Source organism: Urocampus carinirostris, chromosome 2 (genome assembly GCF_059441175.1).
Source record: "Urocampus carinirostris isolate Australia breed hairy pipefish chromosome 2, RoL_Ucar_1.0, whole genome shotgun sequence".
NCBI lineage: Eukaryota > Metazoa > Chordata > Actinopteri > Syngnathiformes > Syngnathidae > Urocampus > Urocampus carinirostris.
In genome coordinates this window covers 67,208,633-67,229,284 of record NC_142350.1, presented here as the reverse complement: position 1 = coordinate 67,229,284, position 20,652 = coordinate 67,208,633, and the positions used below count along the sequence as shown (strand labels likewise).

At 43.0% G+C, this 20,652-nt stretch overlaps 1 protein-coding gene across 2 annotated transcripts in view; it reads left to right on the top strand.

The window, feature by feature from the left end:
• The window catches only part of bbs9 (Bardet-Biedl syndrome 9), a 266,939-nt gene that overhangs the window by 39,969 nt on the left and 206,318 nt on the right, over window positions 1–20,652 (top strand). For both annotated transcript variants that reach the window (XM_088327566.1, XM_088327565.1), the window contains exons 9-13: window positions 2,337–2,466; window positions 6,348–6,529; window positions 8,359–8,435; window positions 10,218–10,271; window positions 10,351–10,453. In XM_088327566.1, coding sequence (XP_088183692.1) covers window positions 2,337–2,466; window positions 6,348–6,529; window positions 8,359–8,435; window positions 10,218–10,271; window positions 10,351–10,453 — 546 coding nt within the window. The remainder of the gene's footprint in view (window positions 1–2,336; window positions 2,467–6,347; window positions 6,530–8,358; window positions 8,436–10,217; window positions 10,272–10,350; window positions 10,454–20,652) is intronic.

The following is a 20,652-nucleotide window of genomic DNA, read 5'->3' as shown; positions in this document are numbered from 1 at the left end:
ATATCAAGTCGTGATATCTCGTGAAGGTCGCCCCCCCGGCTCCCTCAGCATATCAGCTTGTGACCTCCTGCAACAATGTCATCCCACGACCTTGGCCAGATGCCTACATACTTTTCATTAGTTATTATCCACATTCCACAACATCTTCCTCAACAGTACATACCTCCTCTATAACCTACCATCCATAACCAGCTCAGTAGCCTAGATGGTAAGGCGCCCGCTTTGAGACTGGGAGGTTCGGGTTCGCGCCCCGGCCGAGTCATTCCTAAGACTTAAAAAGTGGTCGGCGGCGCCCTCTGTTGGCTGCGGCTGCATCGGCTCGCTACAACGGGTCAGGTGCAATCGACATTTCGTTCTGTGTACATTGTTACACAGAATGACAATACAAGGAAATTATTATTATTATTATTATTATAAACTTCAGGCGGTCCAGAACTCTGCTGCCCGCATTATCACTAAAACCCCCTCTTGCCCCTGTCCTTCAGCAACTCCACTTCTCTTATAATCAAGTGCGCTCTATAGTCCGGAATTTACAGTACTCCAAATGAAACTGACTCAGTTTTGCTCGGACTTATGCCCGGCTAAGAGCAGGTGTGCCTGTTTGCTTATGCGAGACACCAAAACTCAACCGCACCAACCGCACCCGGCCTGTCATTCTGACACCCTTCCTTGCTGACCGCCCCGTCCGTGATTTCGAACCCACTAAGGTGTTTATTTTGCGTGTGGCCGTCACCTCAGATCTCTCCTGGTGGTAGCTTCTCTGCTCATGGGATGGGCACACGTGCATTTAAATATACGCGCATACTATTTATAATTCATGTTTCAATGGTAAGTATATGTCAGGTAATATGTGTTTCTTAAAGCGGAAGCGCTTGTTTTAATGTCACGATGTCATCGCTTTGGTTATTTCTGTGGCTTGCACAGTTTATCACGTGTCTAAGAAAAGTTTTTTTGATATACTAACTGGGTGGCGGAAGCAAAGCTTACATACACAGAGGACCTTACTACCAATGTTCCCTCTAAGCCGCGCGCTTGCGCAATTGCACACTGCCTGCACATTTTAGAGCACAAGAAAATCTAGCCAGCGCACAAAAATTAGGGCGCGAAATTGCTAATTAAGAAGCGAATTAAGTTAAAAGTTACAGTGCATGAAGGTAAAAATACAAGGGTTCCCCTGACGTGTTCGAAATGCGGTATTTGGAAGTTAGTGTCGAAGTTGAGCAAAGTAAGTGGAGTTTTTCGAGAACCGGCTTCTTCGGCTCGGCTCACTAAAAGGAACCGGCTCTTTCGGGTCCTAAACGGCTCTTCAGGTTGTTTTTGCTTTTTTCATCCCTATATGACCAAATATTATGTAAAATTATGCACAAAATGACTTAAAGGAAGGGGGGAATGGAACAAAAAAGAAAAAAATACCAAAATGAAAAAGTAGTGAAAAGCTGAGAAAAAAAGAAACATAAGGAATAGAAAAAAGAAGGAAAAATTCAGAAAAAAGCCAGAAAAAACGACAAGAAAGAAACAAAGGAAAAAAGTAAATAGAGAACAAAAAGAAAAAAAGTAACAGCTGGGAATAAATAAACACAATGAGATTTTTTTAAAAGAATTCATTTTTTTTTGAAAAAACGGAAAAAAGAAAAAGTTTGTGTTGCATTCAAATAATTTCCAATTATATCAAGTGAATATTGTTGCAAGCAATGTACTTCCACTAAAAAATGTGATTAAGTACAGTTCTGAATCTTACAACGGACTAATTAAGCCCCCAAAAATGTTAATATTATGCGACAAAAGATACCAGGAAAAAAAAGAAATGGATATCTTGTGAAATAATTATTGTAAAAACAAATGACGTTTGTAGGCCGTGCAACCTTTGAAATAATACATGAGTCAATTCATTCAAAAGTGAAAAAATGTTATGCATTGCCGGAAACTCAACAAAATGTAACAAGATGTCAAGTTTTGGATATGTTTGATAATGACTTAGTTGCCACACTTGGGATTGCCGTTGCTCACTGTTGTTTCAATCGTTGCTCACCCACTTTGTGTGAACGCTCAGACCCGTGGAAAATTACAGGGAACATTGCTTACGATACAAACTTTATTCTCTATTTGACATTTTCCAAACCTTTCCGTGGTCATATAGCACCAAATTAGCTCCATTTTAATGAAAAGACCAAGCTCTTCTTTGAGTAATGTACCAAGAAATCAGCACAAAGTGACCTTTATGTGTCATTTCTGACTTTCTCCCCTTCCCCTTTGAAAAATCAAATCGAAATAAAAAAAGTACTTTTACGATCGCTCTAATTTGCTCTCATACATATTTCTTCTTCTTTTCCATTTAGTGAGCGATGGCACCACCAACCTGCTGCTAGGCAACCACACTAACATGCTGCTCGTGTACAAAGACGTCACACTAAAGTGGGCTGCTCAACTCGCCTTCGTGCCCGTGGCTCTTCGCGTCGCCAACTTCCCGTGAGTGCCCACATTGGAATACACCCATACACATGCTAAAATTGGTAGGATTTATTATTCAAGCAGACGATGACTTTTTTGGTGCCCTCAATAAAAAAATACCCTGGAACTCAACGTTCAAGTGACGATAAATAAAATGATTAATGATATAACGCTAATTTGTGAAAACTATTGAAACATATAAACGAAAACTAGAAAAACAAACATGAAAACAATTACATAAAGACAGACACGTTGTCATCTGCTACTATCCCCCCCATGTTCCTGCTCTGAGCCTCGGAATTGCTGGTCTAATACTGATCCCAAGAGCCAAGAAAAAATCCGCAGTTTGGAGAGCATTCTCCCACCCTTACCTTTGGAAATATAGACATTTTTTCCTTGGATTAGTTTCAACGGGTACCCGGACTCTGCAGGTCTGCATCAAACATTAAGTACCAGTATCATTTTCTGTTCATTCTGTGGTTTTTTGGACTGTGTACTTTATGTTCAGTTCGGGAACGGTGCATTCGCAATGATCGCGGCAAGGCTTTAGGGCTAGGACCTTAGCTTGGCCTTTTGGCTGAGAGTAAGTGTCCCGGCTCCTAGGCTTTGTAGCGTATTATGAACTGACCGATAACGGATAATGGATAATGATTTATGAACAAGCTAAATAACCCTTAAAACCCCCCCCCCCCCCAATCGCGGGACTCAAAGCCAAGTTTGGGCTAATATTGTGATTGTATTACATGTTTTAATGTGGGCGCATGTGGCTTATATACAGTTGCGGCTTGTGTGAGTACAAAATCGGTTATCCTTTTAAAATGCAGTGGGTGCGGCTTATAATCAGGTGCGCTCTATAGTCCGGAATTCACGGTATATCTGAATCTGAAATCTGAATCTGAGTGATGACAGCAGGTCCAAATGAAACACGATTCCGTCACCTCAATGAAGTGAGATCCTCTATGGTCCAGACAGGTGGTCCCTGCCGGGTTCTCCGGTGTCTTCACTCAACACCGGTGGGTGGGAATCTCCCACTGCGGGCAAAACGTGCGCACCCGAGTCTTTTGTTTTCAATGTCGGAGTGTGTTTCCGTCACAGTCGGTCGCGTGCGCGAGTGCCTTTCCTGCGGCACTTAAAGTAGACGTTTTTACGCAGACGATTTCCACGCTCGCAGGTGTCGAGCCTGGACCCGAACCCCGCCACCCTACCGCCTGGCGCCCGTGCGCGTACGTTCCTACGCTCACGTGCGGTCGGCCTGGAAGTGCCACACATCTGCAACCGGTTAACACGCACTCACTCACGCTGTTAAAACACATTATTGCATCACTCAGCATTTCCTGCTTCTCTCTTTTCCCCATCGTGTTCTGTCAGGAAATCTTGAGCTAAATGTGATGTATTGTCCATAAAAAATGAGAAAGTGGGACACGCAGAAAGAGAAGGATTTAAAATAATAGGCGGCGGGGTTTGTGTTGCATATCAAAACATGAAGAACATCGTGTAACTAATGAGTTATTCCTTTTTGAAGGAGTTAAAGATGAATAGTCTTTGTTGTCATTATACAAAATTGGAGATCATTTCCTTTCAGCGCAAGTAGAACAAATGGAAAAGGTAATGTGCAAAAGGATAAACGTTAAAAATAAAATATGGACAGAACCACCAAAAATTAATTACCGTAAATTCCGGATTATAGAGCGCACCTGATTATAAGCCGCACCCACCACATTTTAAGAGGAACCCGATTTTAGACTTACACAAGCCGCACCTGTATATAAGCCGCATGCGCCCACATTAAAACATGTAACACAAACACAAAATTAACCCAAGTCCCGCGACTGAAACTGAATGTCCTTCATTAAAGTACACAGTACAAAATTCACAGCCGGCAAAATGAACGGAAAATGATACCGGTACTTACGGTTTGATGCAGACCTGCAGAGACCGGGTCCCGAGGCCAATTTGTGAGAATATACTCATCGACACCGACACGAATTCAGGCGTTGTTTGAGTTGTACTTGGCAGGGAGAATCCGTTCGAAGCGTTTTGTAGCATGCACTAACCGTGACGACAGACCCCGATTTAAATCACCACATTAGGGGTTTTACATGGCAGGTACAAAAGTAAACATGTCAGTAGAGGGTTCACAAAGAGTTGAATGGGAACAGAAGTGGGTAATAATGAGTTACTGTAAATTCCGGACTATAGAGCACACCTGATTATAAGCCGCACCCACTACTTTTCGAGAGGAAAACCGATTTAGTACATACCTGTATATTAGCCGCAGGCGCCTACATTGAAAAAACGCGATACAATCACGAAATAAACCCTTTACCCGATACAGTCTGAAAAACACAGCCGGCATAATGAACCGAAAATGATACCGGTACTTAACATTTAATGCAGACCTGCAGAGTAATCCAAGGAAAAAAGTGTATATTTCCAAAGGTAAGGGTGGGAAGAATATATATCTACTATTGTGCGCCGCGTCCACAAACACGTCTCACCTTTACTCCACTTTCCGTCAGCCCCCGTTTTTTTCGCCCCTTCTTTTTGATTCGCCCGTGCAAAACATATCAGAATAAGTCTCTAAAATAAATACATAACAAAAATATACAATTGCAAATACATATTATACATGGTTACACATATTTACAAAGAAAGCCGGTACCCCTTATGTTCCGGTCTGGAGCCTTCGCTCTGAAAATGCTGGTCTACTCAGGATCCCAAGGGCCAAGAAGAAATCTCCTGGCTCGAGAGCATTCTCCATCGGGCCCTGGTGCTGTGGAAGGCTGTGCCCACTGAGATTCAATCTGCAACCTCAGTGGAATTGTTTAAATCGAGGCTTAAAACACACTTCTATTCTCTATTTTATGAATGACCTATATTTTATGTTGACAATATCTGTGTATTATTTGTTATTGCAACATCCATTGCAGCCTGGTCATCCTGAAAGAGGGAGTACTTCATGTGTGGTCCCTTCTCAATGTTTCTTCATTTTCCTCATGTTGAGGTTTTTGAGTTTTTCCTTGCCCTGATGTAGGTTTTAGATTAGGGGATGGTGTCATAATAGTCTGTGGTTTGCAATAATATATGGTCTGTGCAGCCCTTTGAGACTCTTTGTGATTAAGGGCATTACAAATTAACATGACTTGACTTGAGGTTTTTGAGTTTTTCCTTGCCGTTATGGAAGTTTTAGGTCAGGGGATGGTGTCATCATAGTCAGTGGTTTGCAATAATCTGTGATCTGTGCAGCCCTTTGAGACTCTTTGTGATTAAGGGCGTAACAAATAAACATGACTTGAGGTTTTTGAGTTTTTCCTTGCCCTAATGTAGGTTTTAGATCAGGGGATGGTGTTATCATAGTCCTTAGTTTGCAATAGTCTTTGATCTGTGCAGCCCTTTGAGACTCTTTGTGATTAAGGGCCTCACAAATTAACATGACTTGACTTGACTTGAGGTTTTTGAGTTTTCCCTTGCCCTCATGTAGCTTTTAGATCAAGGGGATGGTGTCATAATAGTCTGTGGTTTGCAATATTTTATGGTCTGTGCAGCCCTTTGAGACTCTTTGTGATTAAGGGCCAAACAAATAAACATGACTTGACCATGAAAAAAGTGTACGAACCCTGCAACTATGAATACTGGCTGTTGGGTTTTACGCAACACCTGAAAATTCTTCCACTATGAGCCTCCATCCTCTGAGTTTGACGAGGGGCCCTGGGACAGAGCCCTGGGGTACACCTGTGGTGACTAGAGTACGGTCAGAAGAGAAGGACCTAAGTTGTATGAATTAAATACTGCCTGTGAGGTAGGAATGGACCCATTGGAGCTCGGTGTGGGTTATACCAAGCTTCACAAAAATGATCTCATCTTTACCTTATTTTGGCTAATGATTTCTCGGTTGACAGGGATTTGAAGGGCGCCGTGGTGAGCCTGAGCTGGGACGGCCACCTGCTTTGCTCCTATATGGGCACCGATCCGTCTTTCTTCTCCACGCCGAAGGTGGATGCCCGCGAGGTGGACTATGAGCAAGCAGATGTCGAGTTGAAGAGTCTGCACAAATTTATCAGGGAGACCAGCAGGACACAGGGTATGAGGAACACTACCAGATTCAAAATGGCTGCTCTACTACAGTCCATTATCACAGTCGCTCATTTTAAGTCATGTTATTCTTGATTTACTGTATTTTTAATGCATGTCAGAATTTGAAGAGCATTTTTATTTTATAAAATAATACAAAAAAAATATATAAAAAATAGAAAATAGCGTGTTGAATAATTTATTTATTTATTTTTATTATTCTTTTTTAAATTGACATTCTGGAATTAGCGAAATGATGTAAAATGTTTTTGCATTTTCATCTAATTTTTACTGAAATCATTTTTAAAATAAATCTTGAAAGATGAGAATAATAATTTTTCAAATCAGAAATGTTCGTTGCCAGTGGAATCAGGCGACGTGAATGGAAAAAGATAATTATTTAACATCTGTTTTTTTTTCTTCTCAATTTTATCACTCGTCTTGAGAGTAAACTAAGATAATAATTAAAAATTGTGAAATTATGAAAGCAGAATATCAGAACCAGAACAGGAGGAGGACCCAGATGCGTAACGTTTTCGCACAAGCTTTATTTTACGGGAATGAGGCAGTCATGCGCGTGAACAGCAGTGATTCGGCGATCGCTGGGTGGAAGAAATAAGACAGTCCGGCGTGGAAAAACAGGAAGCCAGAGGCCGACAAGATCGATACCAGATACACGAGCAGATACCGGAAGGACGGGGTCGAGACAGGATAGAATAGACAGAATCGATACCAGATACATGAACAGATACCGGACAGACGGGGTCGATACCGGACAGGACGGGACAGCCAGGATCAATACCAGATACTGGAGACTGGGGTCAGATATCAGACAAGACGAGACAGATGGGATCAATACTGGAGACTGTAGCAAGATATCAGACAGGACGAGACAGACGCGATCGATACCCAATACTGGGGACTTGGGTCAGATTTCAAACACGAGCAGATATCGGACAGACGGGGTCAATACCGGACAGGACGGGATAGACAGGATCGATACCAGATACACGAGCAGATACTGGAAAGACGGGGTCGATACCGGACCGGACGGCACTGCCAGGATCGATACCAGATACCGGACAGATGGGATCGATAACGGACTGGACGGGACAGACAGGATCAATACCAGATACTGGAGACTGGAGTCAGATATCAGACAGGACGAGACAGACGGGATCGATACTGGAGACTGACGCAAGATATCAGACAGGACGAGACTGACGCGAGCGATACCAGACACTGGAGACTGGAGTCAGATATCAGAAAGGACGAGATAGACGGGATCGATACCCGATACTGGGGACTGGAGTCAGATATCCAACCGGAGGAGATAGACGGGATCGATACAGGACAGGATGCACAAGCAGGATGCCGGACAGAGTCAAAACACACGTCTTATGGGTGCAGAGGTTTGTTGACAGACTGACAAGGGGTGAGTGAGCACTGAGCTCAAATAGGAGGGAAGCCAATCAGGCAATGAGCCGCAGCTGGCGCCAAACGGTCGGGGCCATGTGAGGGCAATGGGCAACCATGACACAGAAGGGATTTTTTTTCTCTTATTCTACTAAAGATAGTTTTAAATTCAATCTTGAAAAATAATAATATCAATTGGAACAAGGAAACTTAACTCAAAAAGATGTAATTTAACTTTTTAAGCCTATTTTTCTAAATTTTCTTTTTTTTTTTTTAGAATGACCATTTGAAGCTCTAAATTCTGAACTTGTTTTATCGACGACCACATGTTTGAACATGTCCTTTTTATCGGAAATTGTGAGTTTGTGTACCTGATAGATTGTCCCAATAGAAATAAGAAGGAATAATGAAATTGCCTTCCAGACGTACTGCCTAAAGGTGCAAGTGAGGAGGACTTAAAAGTGACGACGTGCGTGTCACCTGACATGGACATCCCATCGGTCAGTGAACACACCATGCACATAAACACTTAATATTCTTGTCATTATACAGAATAGAAGTACGATCTTATGCCCGGGAACGTGTCAATCATTAAGTCTAGCCGGCTTTATGCCGAGAAATGCATCCCTGCAGAGATTTGCATCCCCTAGCTACTATCACCACTTTTACCTCGTTTTCTCTCACTTTTATATCACTTTTCGGGAATGCGAGGGCGAACATATAACCAAAACCACTTCGTCTTGCATTTGTTGGGAATGTAATACAACTTAAACCATTCCGTCTTTGTATTTGTTGTGAATTTAATCGAACAGTAATGCACACTGTATATAAATCACTTTTGAGCAGGTAACATGTTTATTTTGCCTTTTTCTACTCAAATCGCTCGTTCTCAAAAGTGATTTATATACGGTGTGCATTACCGTTCGATTACATTCACAACAAATGCAAGACGAAGTGGTTTTTGTTATATGTTGTTCGCCGTTACATTGAGATGAAACGAGGTAAAAGTGCTTATAGTAGCTAGGGGATGCAAATCTCGGCAGGGATGCATTTCTCAGCATAACACCGGCAGGGCTTCTCTCTCTCTTTTTATCAATTAGCAATTGCGCTCTGCTCGCACATTTTCAGCGCACAACAAAATCTAGCCAGCGCACAGAAATCAGAGCTCAAAATGACTGATTAAAAAGCGACTTAAGTCAAAGTTGCAGTGCATGAAGGTAAAAATACACGGGTTCCCCTGACGTTGTGTCCCAAATGCGGTATTTTGAAGTCTGGTCGAAGTAGAACGAAGTTGAGTAAAGTTAGTAGAGTTTGTCGAGAACCGGCTTCTACGGCTCGGCTCACTAAAAGGAACCGGCTCTTTCGTGTCCTCAACGGCTCTTCAGTTTGTTTTTGCTTCTTTAATCCCAACATTACCAAATATTATGTTAAATTATGCATAAAATGACTTAAAGGAATGGGGGAATAGAACACAAAAGAAAAAAATACCAAAATGAAAAAATAGGGAAAAGCTGAGAAAAAAAGAAACAAAAGGAAGAGAAAAAAGAAGGAAAAATTCAGGAAAAAGCCAGAAAAAAAAAGAAAGAAATGTAGGAAAAAAAGTAAATAGAGATCAAAAAGAAAAAAGTAACAGCTCGGAAAAAATAAACACAATGAGATTTTTTTTAAAGGAATTTAAAAAAAAAGGAGAAAAAAAACACGGAAAAAAGAAGAAAAAGTTTGTGTTGCATTGTAATATTTTCCAATTATATCAAGTGAATCCTGTTGCCCACATTGTACTTCCACTAAAAAATGTGATTAAGTACAGTTCTGTCTCATACTACCGACTAAATAAGTCCCCAAAAATGTTAATATTATGCGACAAAATATATCAGGAAATAAAAAGAAATGGATATCTTGTGAAAGAATTGTTGTAAAAACAAACGACGTTTGTAGGCCGTACAACCTTTGCAATTGTACATGAGTCAATTCATTCAAAAGAGAAAAATAATTTTGCATTGCCGGAAACTCAGCAAAATGTAACGTGATGTCAAGTTTTGGACATGTTTGATCATGATTTAGTTGCCACACTTGGGATTATGTTTGCTCACTGTTGTTTCAAGCGTTGCTCACTGACTTTGTGTGGACGCTCAGGCCCGTGGACAATCTTAAGTGATTTTTTTTTTTTTTTTTTTTTAAGCAATTACCCGAATTTTTTCTGCCTCACTAACATTTAAAATGTTTAGGCGTGCTTATTCTGTTAGATAATATACAGTTGCACTCTATTTTATGTGGTCACACAGCGAGCTCTGATCCAAGACATGGAGGGCTTCCCCGTCCCTTCGGTGACCGTGAAGGTGAGGCCCCATTCACATTTCAAGAGGTTTCATCGATTTCCTTCGTCGTCCTTCAAATCTACCTGGTAAATGTGTGCAGGTGACAGTGAAAGCTAGGAGCGTTTTGGCTTCGTCCAAGCTAACCGTCGCCGTTCAGCCTCCGCTCGCCATCACGCAGGACCAGTTTGTCCTGGAACCTTTAGGTCAGTCCGTTGTCTTTCTTTGTATGCATTGCTTCGGAAAATCATCGCCCCTCCCAATAACTGTTAGACATTTTGCCATATTTCAGGCTTCAAACTTACAGATTAAAAAAACTCAAAATATTTTCCAAGATTTAACATGTCAGGACCAGAACGGAAACAGAACCCACTCGCGTAACGTGTCTCACCAGTTTTATTAGAAGGAAGGGAATGGGTTGCGCACACGATCCAGGGATTGCTGGACGCGGGAAGCAGGTCGCCCTGAACGCGGAAGTGGGACTTCCGTGGCGAGCCACGGCGGTGTCGGGAACGGAAAAAAACGGGTCAGTAGCAGAGTAAAAACGGGATCGGAAACAAGTCGAAAGCCAGGAGAGGAGAGTAGACGTGGTTGAGATAAAAAACGCATCGTTATTCAAGACGGGAGAACAGACGTGGTCGAAATCAAAACAGATCGTAGCGGGAGACAAACAGGAGCAAAAAAAACGGGACAGGCGAAAAAGGGCTTGCTGTGTAAAAACAGAGAATTGCAGACGGACCGACAAAGGGGGACTGACAGGACAGAGTTTAAATACTGACTGGTCAGCCAATCTGTCAACAAGCTGCAGCTGGCGCCACACGGGCTGGGCCAAATGGGCGCCATGGCAACCGTGACAGCACAGGTCTTTTTGGATTTGCATATCCTGAAACAGAAATATTTGCCCATTCTTCCTAACAAAACAGCTTGGGTTCCTTGGGGTGGTGATCTTTTGTGCTCGGCATTTTTCAGATCATTCCACAAATTAAGGTCTGAACTTTGACTTGGCCATTCTATCATCTTCATATTGTTAGTTTTAAATAATTCTATTGTAGATCTTGCTCTATGTTAAGGGTCGTTGTCCTGTTGAAAAGTGAACCTGCGCTCATTCTCAGGTTTCTTGCAGAGCCTAGCAAAATTGCCCTGTATTTGGCTCCATCAACTCAAACGATCTTCCCAATTCCTACCAAAATAAAGCAACCCCAGATCATGATGCTGCTAGCACCATGTTCGACAGTGGGGATGGTGTTTTAAGGCTGATGTGCAGTGTTTCTCTTACGCCAAAGGTAACGATTTTCATTAAGCTCAAAGAGCTAAATTTTGGTCTCATCTGACCAGAGCACCATGTTCCACATGTTATTTGTCTCCCATGTGGCTTCATGCAAACGGCAAATGGGCATTTTTATGGTATTATCTCAGAACGGGCTTTCTTTTTGCCACTCTTCCATTAAGGGCAGATTTCTGCAGAGTACAAAAAATAGTTGTCTTACGCACAGATTGTCCCACCTCAGCTGTGTATATCAGCAGGTCATCCAATGGTATCATGGGCCTCTTGGTTGCTTCTCTGATATGTTTTCTCCTTGTTTGGCTGACATTTTATAAGGTCAGGTCTTGGTAGGTTTGCAATGCTTTTATGCTCTCTGTTTTCATATTATTGCTTGTGCTGTGCTCTCGGAGATGTGTATATGTTGCAAAATCTTTTTTTTTACCCATTCCTGCTTTAAAAATTTCTACAACTTTATCCTGTACCTGCCTGGTGTGTTCTTTGAACTTCATAATGCTAGCCTCTCCTTTCACAGACTTCAGAGCAGGTGCTGAAACCTAATGATACACAGGTCCACTCTCTTTACCATTGTTAGTCATTTAGGTCAACATCGGATCCTTCGGAAGTCTTCAAGGAACTTCTGGAGTCAGTTGACTGAGCTGAGAGAATAGGGGTCAATATTTTTGCAACATTTACTTTTTAGGTTTTTTTTGTTGTAAATATAATATGAAATGTTGAAAAAGGTGGGTCCAATTCTCGATTGTTGATTCTTAGGAAATATTTTCCCTTTTTAGCTCGAACTTTGAAGCCTGAAATGTGGCAATATAGGGGGGCAATACTTTCGCTAGGCACTCTATGTGTGTTTTTTGGACTGACAACATATTGGAAGACATGCCTCGCAGCTAAGCCTTAACAGTTGTGACCAATTGTGCGCGGATTGCGTATTTCCTTTGTGTGCAGAAATCTACTCTTGTGTTTCAGTACATGTGAAAACATTTGTTTTTAACTTGGAAGTAAAGTCAAATGGAATGAAGCAGCTGCAAGAATTGGAACGCTTCCATAGTTCCCCAGTTCCTCCATGTTTTAAAAAACACAGAGTTGATTATCTAGATCAGGGGTGTCAAACTCATTTTAACTCGGGGGCCACTGGATAGAACAAACATTCTCTCAGGGGCCGGACTAATGAGGTAGGAAGAATGAGAAGGAAAGAAAGAAAAAAGGAAGAATGAAAAGAAAATGCGGAGAGAAAGAAAGACAGACAGAAACAAAGAAAAAAAAGAAAAAAGAAACAACAAAAGAAAGAAAAAGAGAAAGAAAAAAAGAAAGACTAGTAGATTGAGGAGAAAGAAAAAGAGAAAGAAATAAGAGAAAGAGAGGGAGAGAACAAGAGGGAGGGTGGGACAAAGAAAGAGAAAGGGAGAAAACGAGAGAGAGATAAAGGAGAGCGAGAGACAGAGAATGTTAAACAAAAGAGATAAAAAGAGAAATAGTGAGAGAGGGGGAAAGAAAGAGAGAGAAAAAGAAACCCAAACAGGAATAGAAAGAGAGAAGGAGAGAAAGAGAGAAGGGGAGAAAGAGGAGGTTGATGCAAGAGAGAGAGAGAGAGAGAAAAGACAGAGAAAGGGAAAAAAAGGAAGGGAGAGCAAAAGAAGGTAAAAAGACACAGATAGAAAAAGAGAAGAAGAGGAACAAAGAAAGAAAAAGAGAGACAGAGTGAGTGAAAGAAAGAGAGATTGAAGGTGAGAGAAAAAGGGAGGACGAGAGAGAGTGGAAGAGAGAGAGAGAAAGAAAGAAATACCAGTGCAGCGTTTGTGAGAGGCGCCTGGCTTTGGCAAAATCAAGTGGAGATATTTTAACCTGCAGCTCGTTTTTCTCTTGCGCTTCCCTCAGCTTTGTCTCGCGGGCCGGATTCAATCCCTTAGCGGGCCTGATCTGGCCCACGGGCCGGCAGTTTGACACCTGTGATCTAGATGAAAGGATTTCTCTCCAGAGGGAAATTAAATCGTCACGGCTACAATATTTAAAGACTGATTCAGGAGACGAGACCTAAATGTTGAAACGTATGAAACGTAACTCCCTAGCTTACGATATTTTTACGTGACAACGCGGGATCCGATGTTTTTTCAACCCCTCGTTATTCCATTTCCCCCCATATGACATCGATAACAAATTACTTTGCATGTCCAAAATCTGTGTACGAGTTATGTGCACGGTGGCCTAACGGTTCAGCGCCCGCCCTGAGACTGGGAGGTCACGGGTTCGATTCCTCGGACATTCATACTTAAGAATTACACCATTGGTCCACATTGCTTGGCGCCCGGCATTAAGGGTTGGGATTTGGCTCCATTTTATTCCACTAAACAATCTTCCCAGTCCCTACTGAAGAAAAGCAACCCAAGAGCACGATGCTGCTACCACCATGTTTGACAGTGTGGATGGTGTTTTCAGGTTCAGTTTTCGGAAACCATTCCCTCCCTGCTTGGCACTCGGCGTTACGGGTTGGAATTTTGGGGTTTGGTGAGGTACCTAATGACTTGTAAAAAGCATTGTATATGCCTTATACGTCTCTAAAATGCCTGTTAGCTATTGGTCGACATCCAATATGATGCTAGTCTACTATTGGTTTGTCTCATGGTCACATGAAGAGACTGATATGCTATTGGCTGAACTCCCTCCCACAATGCTCCTCCCATCTCTCTTTGTTCAGTTTAGAATATAACAAACTATGTTTAAGCTACGGGTCCAAAGAATGCACAGATGCTAAAGGGAGAAACAAAAACATGCTAACTATTCATTAAATAATGAAGAAGGTACACGCGTCGTTACCCTCGCTAAGGCTGTAATCAATCGATGTTCGGGAAATTAATTAACAATAAGTCAATGATTAAATAACAAAGTCTTTAGGTATTATAATCCTCACAAATGGAAGTTTTCATTTTAATCTGCCGTCTCCTCCCAGTTTTGCATCCACCCACTAACTCCACTGTACCAGCAAAAGCCACGTCACACAAAAAGTAAATGGAATATCAGATATCCTTTAGTTTGGTATGTAATCTCAGTTCAAGGTTCATAGATCCTTTAGGCGCCTTGGTCGTTGAAGGACCAATGAGGACGCAACCCTGGACAGCCTTCTCCATTATTGACGGTCCCTGGCCTGCTCTTATGTGTCACTAATATTGAATATTTATATACAAATTTGATATTTTCACCCTGGGTATGGATCAGATTAGCGAATTCCCATATAATCCTATCCCCCCGCCATATAGTGTCAGGACCAGAACGGAGACAGGACCCACTTGCGTTGTGTCTCTCACAAGTTTTTATTGGAAGGAAGAGAAAGGGCTGCACCCACGATCCGGTGTTCGCTGGACGCTCTGGTACTCGGATTGTGCTCCGAACGCGGAAGTGGATCTTCCGTGGCGAGCGATGGCGGTGTCAGGGTCGGAAAAGCAGGTCCGTAGCCGGGACAGGAGAGCAAAAACGTGGTCGGAAGCGAGTCGTAAGCCAAAAAGGAGAGAAGACATAGTCGGGGACAAAAAGAGGTCGGAAGCCGGGACAAGAGAGCAGACGGGAGCAAAAAAAAAACGGGACAGGTGGGAGTCAGAGTCGAAAAAGGCTTGCCTAGTGTTCACTGAGGTTCGCAGACGGACTGACAACAGGGGATTGACAGGACTGGGTATAAATGTGCCTTAGGTGTCAAACAGGCGGCTCGCGGGCCAGATCAGGTCCGCTAAGGGATTGAATCCGGCCCGCGAGACAACACTCAGAGAAGCGCAAGAGAAAAACAAGCTGCAGGTTGAAATATGTCAATTTGATGTTGCCAAAGCCAGGTGCCTCGAACAAAGACACTGTACTTGTATTTATTTATCTCTCGCTCTCTCTCTCTCGCTCGCTCTCTTTTCCACCCCTTTTCTCTCTCTCTTTCTCTTTCCCCCCCTTTCTCTTGCTCTGTCTCTCTCTGTCTATTTTCCACACCTTTTCTCTCTACCTCTCTCTCTCTCTCTCTTTTCCACCCCTTTTCTCTCTCTCTCCCTCTCTCTCTCTTTTACACCCCTTTTCTCTCTCTGTCTCTCTCTCTTTTACTCTCTCTCTCTTTCCCCCCCTTTCTCTCTCTCTCTGTCTCTCTCTATCTATTTTCCACACCTTTTCTCTCTCTCTGTCTCTCTCTCTCTCCCTCTCTCTTTTCCACCCCTTTTCTCTCTCTCACTCTCTCTCTCTCTCTCTCTCTCTCTTTTCCACCCCTTTTCTCTCTCTCTGTCTCTCTCTCTCTTTTCCACCCCTTTTCTCTCTCTCACTCTCTCTGTCTCTCTCTCTCTCTCTCTCTCTCTCTCTTTTCCACCCCTTTTCTCTCTCTCACTGTCTCTCTCTCTCTCTCTCTCTTTTCCACCCCTTTTCTCTCTCTCACTCTCTCTCTCTCTCTCTCTCTCTCTCTTTTTCACCCCTTTTCTCTCTCTCTGTCTCTCTCTCTTTTCCACCCCTTTTCTCTCTCTCACTCTCTCTGTCTCTCTCTCTCTCTCTCTCTTTTCCACCCCTTTTCTCTCTCTCACCTACTCTCTCTCTCTCTCTCTTTTCCACCCCCTTTTCTCTCTCTCTGTCCCTCCCTCTCTCTCTTACACCCCTTTTCCCTTTCTCTTTCACTCTTCATACCCTTCGCGCTTTCTTTTCTCTTTTCTCTCCTTCTGTCTTTCTATTTCTCTTTGGATTTCTCTCTTCCTCTCCCTTTCTTGTCCCCCTCTCTCACGACATTTTACCTTTTGTTTCTCACGCTCTCTCGCTCTCTCTCTTTTTCTCCCTTTATCCCGTCCTCTCTCCTTTTCCCTCCCTCTTTCTCTTATTTCTTGATCCCTCTTTGTCTTTCTCTTGAATCTACTCGTCCGGCCCCGGACAGAATGTTTGTTCTATCGAGTTAAAAAGGAGTTTGACACCCCTGAAATAGGGACACTCAATTGTCCCAAAAATAATACCGTTTAGGTTTTTAGTCCTCCGTGCTTAAAGAAACTCAACCGGAAATCCAGGCATGCCGTACTGATTAAAATCCTATTCGTCTGGACTTCCCCTTTACACAGCTGCTATTTGTAACCGTTCCTTATTTCGATCCATCTATCCTTTGTCGCTAACCCTCACGACTTCATATTCGGAGCAGATGTTCCTTTTTGGAACGGGAACCTCCATTAATGTCACAGGTGTCACGCGTTTCGGACGCTTTTTTTGTTGTGGTTAACGTTTCAAGATGCGTCCGGCGCTCTTTTTATTCCGAGACGCCGATCATTGATGGACGACGTGATTGCGGGTTTGTGTGAGCGGTTGAATACCCCGTGTCCCTTTAAGACGCTGTCGCTTTCTACCATATGTTTTCGGTAGGCTTTAATAACAATGGCTAGTGTTTTGGTATCTTCTATGCAGGGTTGGGTAAGGGTTACTTTAACTGGATTACTTTCAATTACTTTTGGATTACTGTATTTTCCGCACTATAGGGCGCACCGGGTTGTAGGGCGCACCCCCAAAAAATAGTTTTTGGTCCTATATCTTCCATACATAAGGCGCACCGGATTATAAGGCGCTACAATGGGAACGTGGACATAACAGTCGGATCGTTCAGTCCAACTGATTACCCCCTTAACATTCCCAAAGCTTGCAAAGAAGCAAATACTTGTCGTAGACACGTGCGGATGCGGTGTCCGTACGATGTCACTCAAATGCATCCTTCCATCATTCGGAAGGTTAAAGTCTTGGGATTCAAGAAATGCCAACCATTCCTTAGTTTCTATTTCCTTTTTCGCTCGCAACTCTACTGTGCATATGACAATAAACACTTGGAATTGAGTTTAATTTAAAAAAAGACCCATCACAGGAACATCGAAATCACTCTAAAACAAGATACTGGGAAAATATATAGCCGGAGTAGCTCACTGAAGTCGTTGTGTTCAATAATAATGTGCAACCATGGTCCTCTTATATCCGTGAGTGTAGTAAATCCATGAGAGTAAAATATTTACAAATACAGTACAGAATTGTAAAATACTGTTTTCTCTATGCCGTCAACCCAACATGCTATTCACATTCATCTTTTTCGTCCAATTGCCAGGTTTGTTTTGCCGCTTTAGCCTATGCGAGCCTGTAAATGATAAAAAGGATCCGCCTCCTTTACCTGCGAATAACTTTAGCCAATAGTGATCGATTCAAATGATGATTGACACATTGGTTAGCCAATGAAACGCCGGTATATAAATCCCAGCATATACCGCGGACGACTTCGCCATTGGGGGAAAATCGAATCGGCGGCTGCTTGCCTTAGTTGCAAGACTTTGCGACTTAATATGGATCCATATATAAGGCGCACTGTATTATAAGGCGCATGGTCAGCTTTTGAAAAAAATTAAGACTTTTAGGTGCGCCTCATAGTGCGGAAAATATGGTACTCCAATACCAAATATGCTAATAGAAGACAAAAGAAACTAAATATGAATAAAATGACTGAATTTTGTGCAGGCTTGGGGAGTAACGAAACACATGGTACGGCAAAAATGATGTCGGCAAGCTGTTTGGATTGATTTTAATCTTGTTTCTGTCGCGTTTTATGTTCGTTTTGCCGGAGATCAAAGAGATCAAAGCCAGGAGAGAAAGCTTACTACGTGTTGTGAGTCATCATTTTATCCATATTTAGTTTCTTTTGTCTTTTGTTAGCATATTTGGTATTGGAGTAATCCAAAAGTCATTGAAAGTAATCCAGTTAAAGTAACCCTACCCAACCCTGCTTCTATGGTAGTCGGATTTCAAACACACAATCACAATTTAATAGTCACTAAAATGTCAGTTTTGGCCCGGTTTAATTATTCTGTAACCAGATAACACTCAAATATATAAATAATTTAACTAAAACACTGGTCGGTAGCCGGGACTGGAGAGCAAGGCGTGGTCGGAGTCGTCAATGTCATGATTAATGATGTGATTCACCTGTGCCCGCTCATTTAGAGCCAACCGCTGCGGGTTCTGATTGGCTCCCTGTCACTATTTGAACCCGGTCCTGTCAATCCCCTGTTGTCAGGCCATCTGCGAACCTCAGTGTATACTAGGCAAGCCTTTTTTTGACCCTGACTCCCGCCTGTCCCGTTTCTGCTCATGTTTGTCTCCGGCTACGACCTGTTTTGATCCTGACCACGTCTGCTCTCCCGTCCCAGCTTACGACTCCTTTTTGTCCCCGACTACGTCCACTCTCCCGTTCTGACTAACGACTCATTTCCGACCCCGACCACGCCTTGCTCTCCCAGTCCTGGCCACCGACCAGTTTTTCCGTCTCTGACATCGCCATCACTCGCGACGGAAGATCCACTTTCGTGTTCGGATCACAATCCGAGTACGAGAGCGACTTGCTTCCTGCGTCCAGCGAACACCGGATCGTGGGCGCAGCCCTTCCTCTTTCCTTCAATAAAACTTGTGGCAAACGCTACGCAATTGGGTCCTGTTTCCATTGAAAGAAATACCAATTAACAGTATTTTTCTGTTTCAAAGACATTTAATCACGTGTTTTGTTTTTTACCATAGTTTGTGCTTCGGTACCCCTTTCGTTTAATTTCTTTCTAGCTTTTTACTTTTTTCTTGCTTTTTTTGTTCCTTTTCTCCCTTTTTTTGTATTTTGATTTATTTTTCTTTCCTTTTTTCTTAAATTCTCTCTTTCATCTCTTTTTTCCCATTATTTTTCCTTTTATATCTTTTTTGCCTAGTTTTCTTTTTTTTTGCTTTATTTTCCATTTTGTGCTTAATGTTATGTAATAATTGCTAATATATGGATGGAAGCTACAAAATCAATCTGAAGAGCTGTTTAGATGCCGAAAGAGATATATTTAGTGAGCCGAGCCGAAAGAACCATTTCTCCAAAAAAAGACAGAAACCTGCACAGCAATATCGGATACTGGAGACGGGAGCAAGACACCAGACAGGACGAGAGAGATGAGATCGATACCGGATACTGGAGACGGGAGCAGTATTCCAGACAGGACGAGACAGACAAGATCGATACTGGATACAAGAGAAAGATACCGGACAGGATGAGACAGACGGGGTCGATACCGGATACTGGAGACTGGTGCAAGATACCGGACAGTAGGAGACAGACGGGATCGATCCCGGATACTGGAGACGGGAACAAGACACCAGACAGGACGAGAGAGATTAGATCGATACCGGATACTGGAGACGGGAGCAAGATTCCAGACAGGAGGAGACTGACAAGATCGATACTGGATACAAGAGAAAGATACCGGACAGGATGAGACAGACGGGGTCGATACCGGATACTGGAGACTGGTGCAAGATACCGGACAGGAGGAGACAGACGGGATTGATACCGGATACTGGAGACGGGAACAAGACACCAGACAGGACGAGAGAGATTAGATCGATACCGGATACTGGAGACGGGAGCAAGATTCCAGACAGGACGAGACAGACAAGATCGATACTGGATACAAGAGAAAGATACCGGACAGGATGAGACAGACGGGGTCGATACCGGATACTGGAGACTGGTGCAAGATACCGGACAGAAGGAGACAGACGGGATCGACACCGGATACTGGACACGGGAACAAGACACCAGACAGGACGAGAGAGACGAGATCGATACTGGACACTGGAGCAAGATACTGGACAAGATGAGACAGATTGGATCGATACCGGATACTGGAGCAAGATACCGGACAGTATGAGACAGGCGGGATAGATACCGAATACACGAGCAAGATACCGGACAGGACGGAACAGGCGGGATCCATACCGGATACTAGACACACGAGTAGGATACCGGACAGAGTCAAAACAAGTGCAGAGGTTCGTTGACGGACTGACAAGGCGTGAGTGAGAGCACTGAGCTTAAACAGGAGGGGAGCTGAACAGGCAACGAGCCGCAGCTGGCGCCAGACGGGCGGGGCCAAGTGAGGGCAATGGGAAACTGTGACATTTTCTGATGCGCTGAGACGATCTGGGCAGTGCGCAATTGCGCATGCGCGGAGCTTAGAGAGAGAGAACATTGAAAGTCATGTCCAAAGCAAGACAGGAAGTGGGTTTTTTTTTGTTTGGGTTCAGAGTTCAAAGGTGATTGTCAGAGCAGATCGGTCAATGCTAGGGTGAAAGGTTAGCATTTAACAG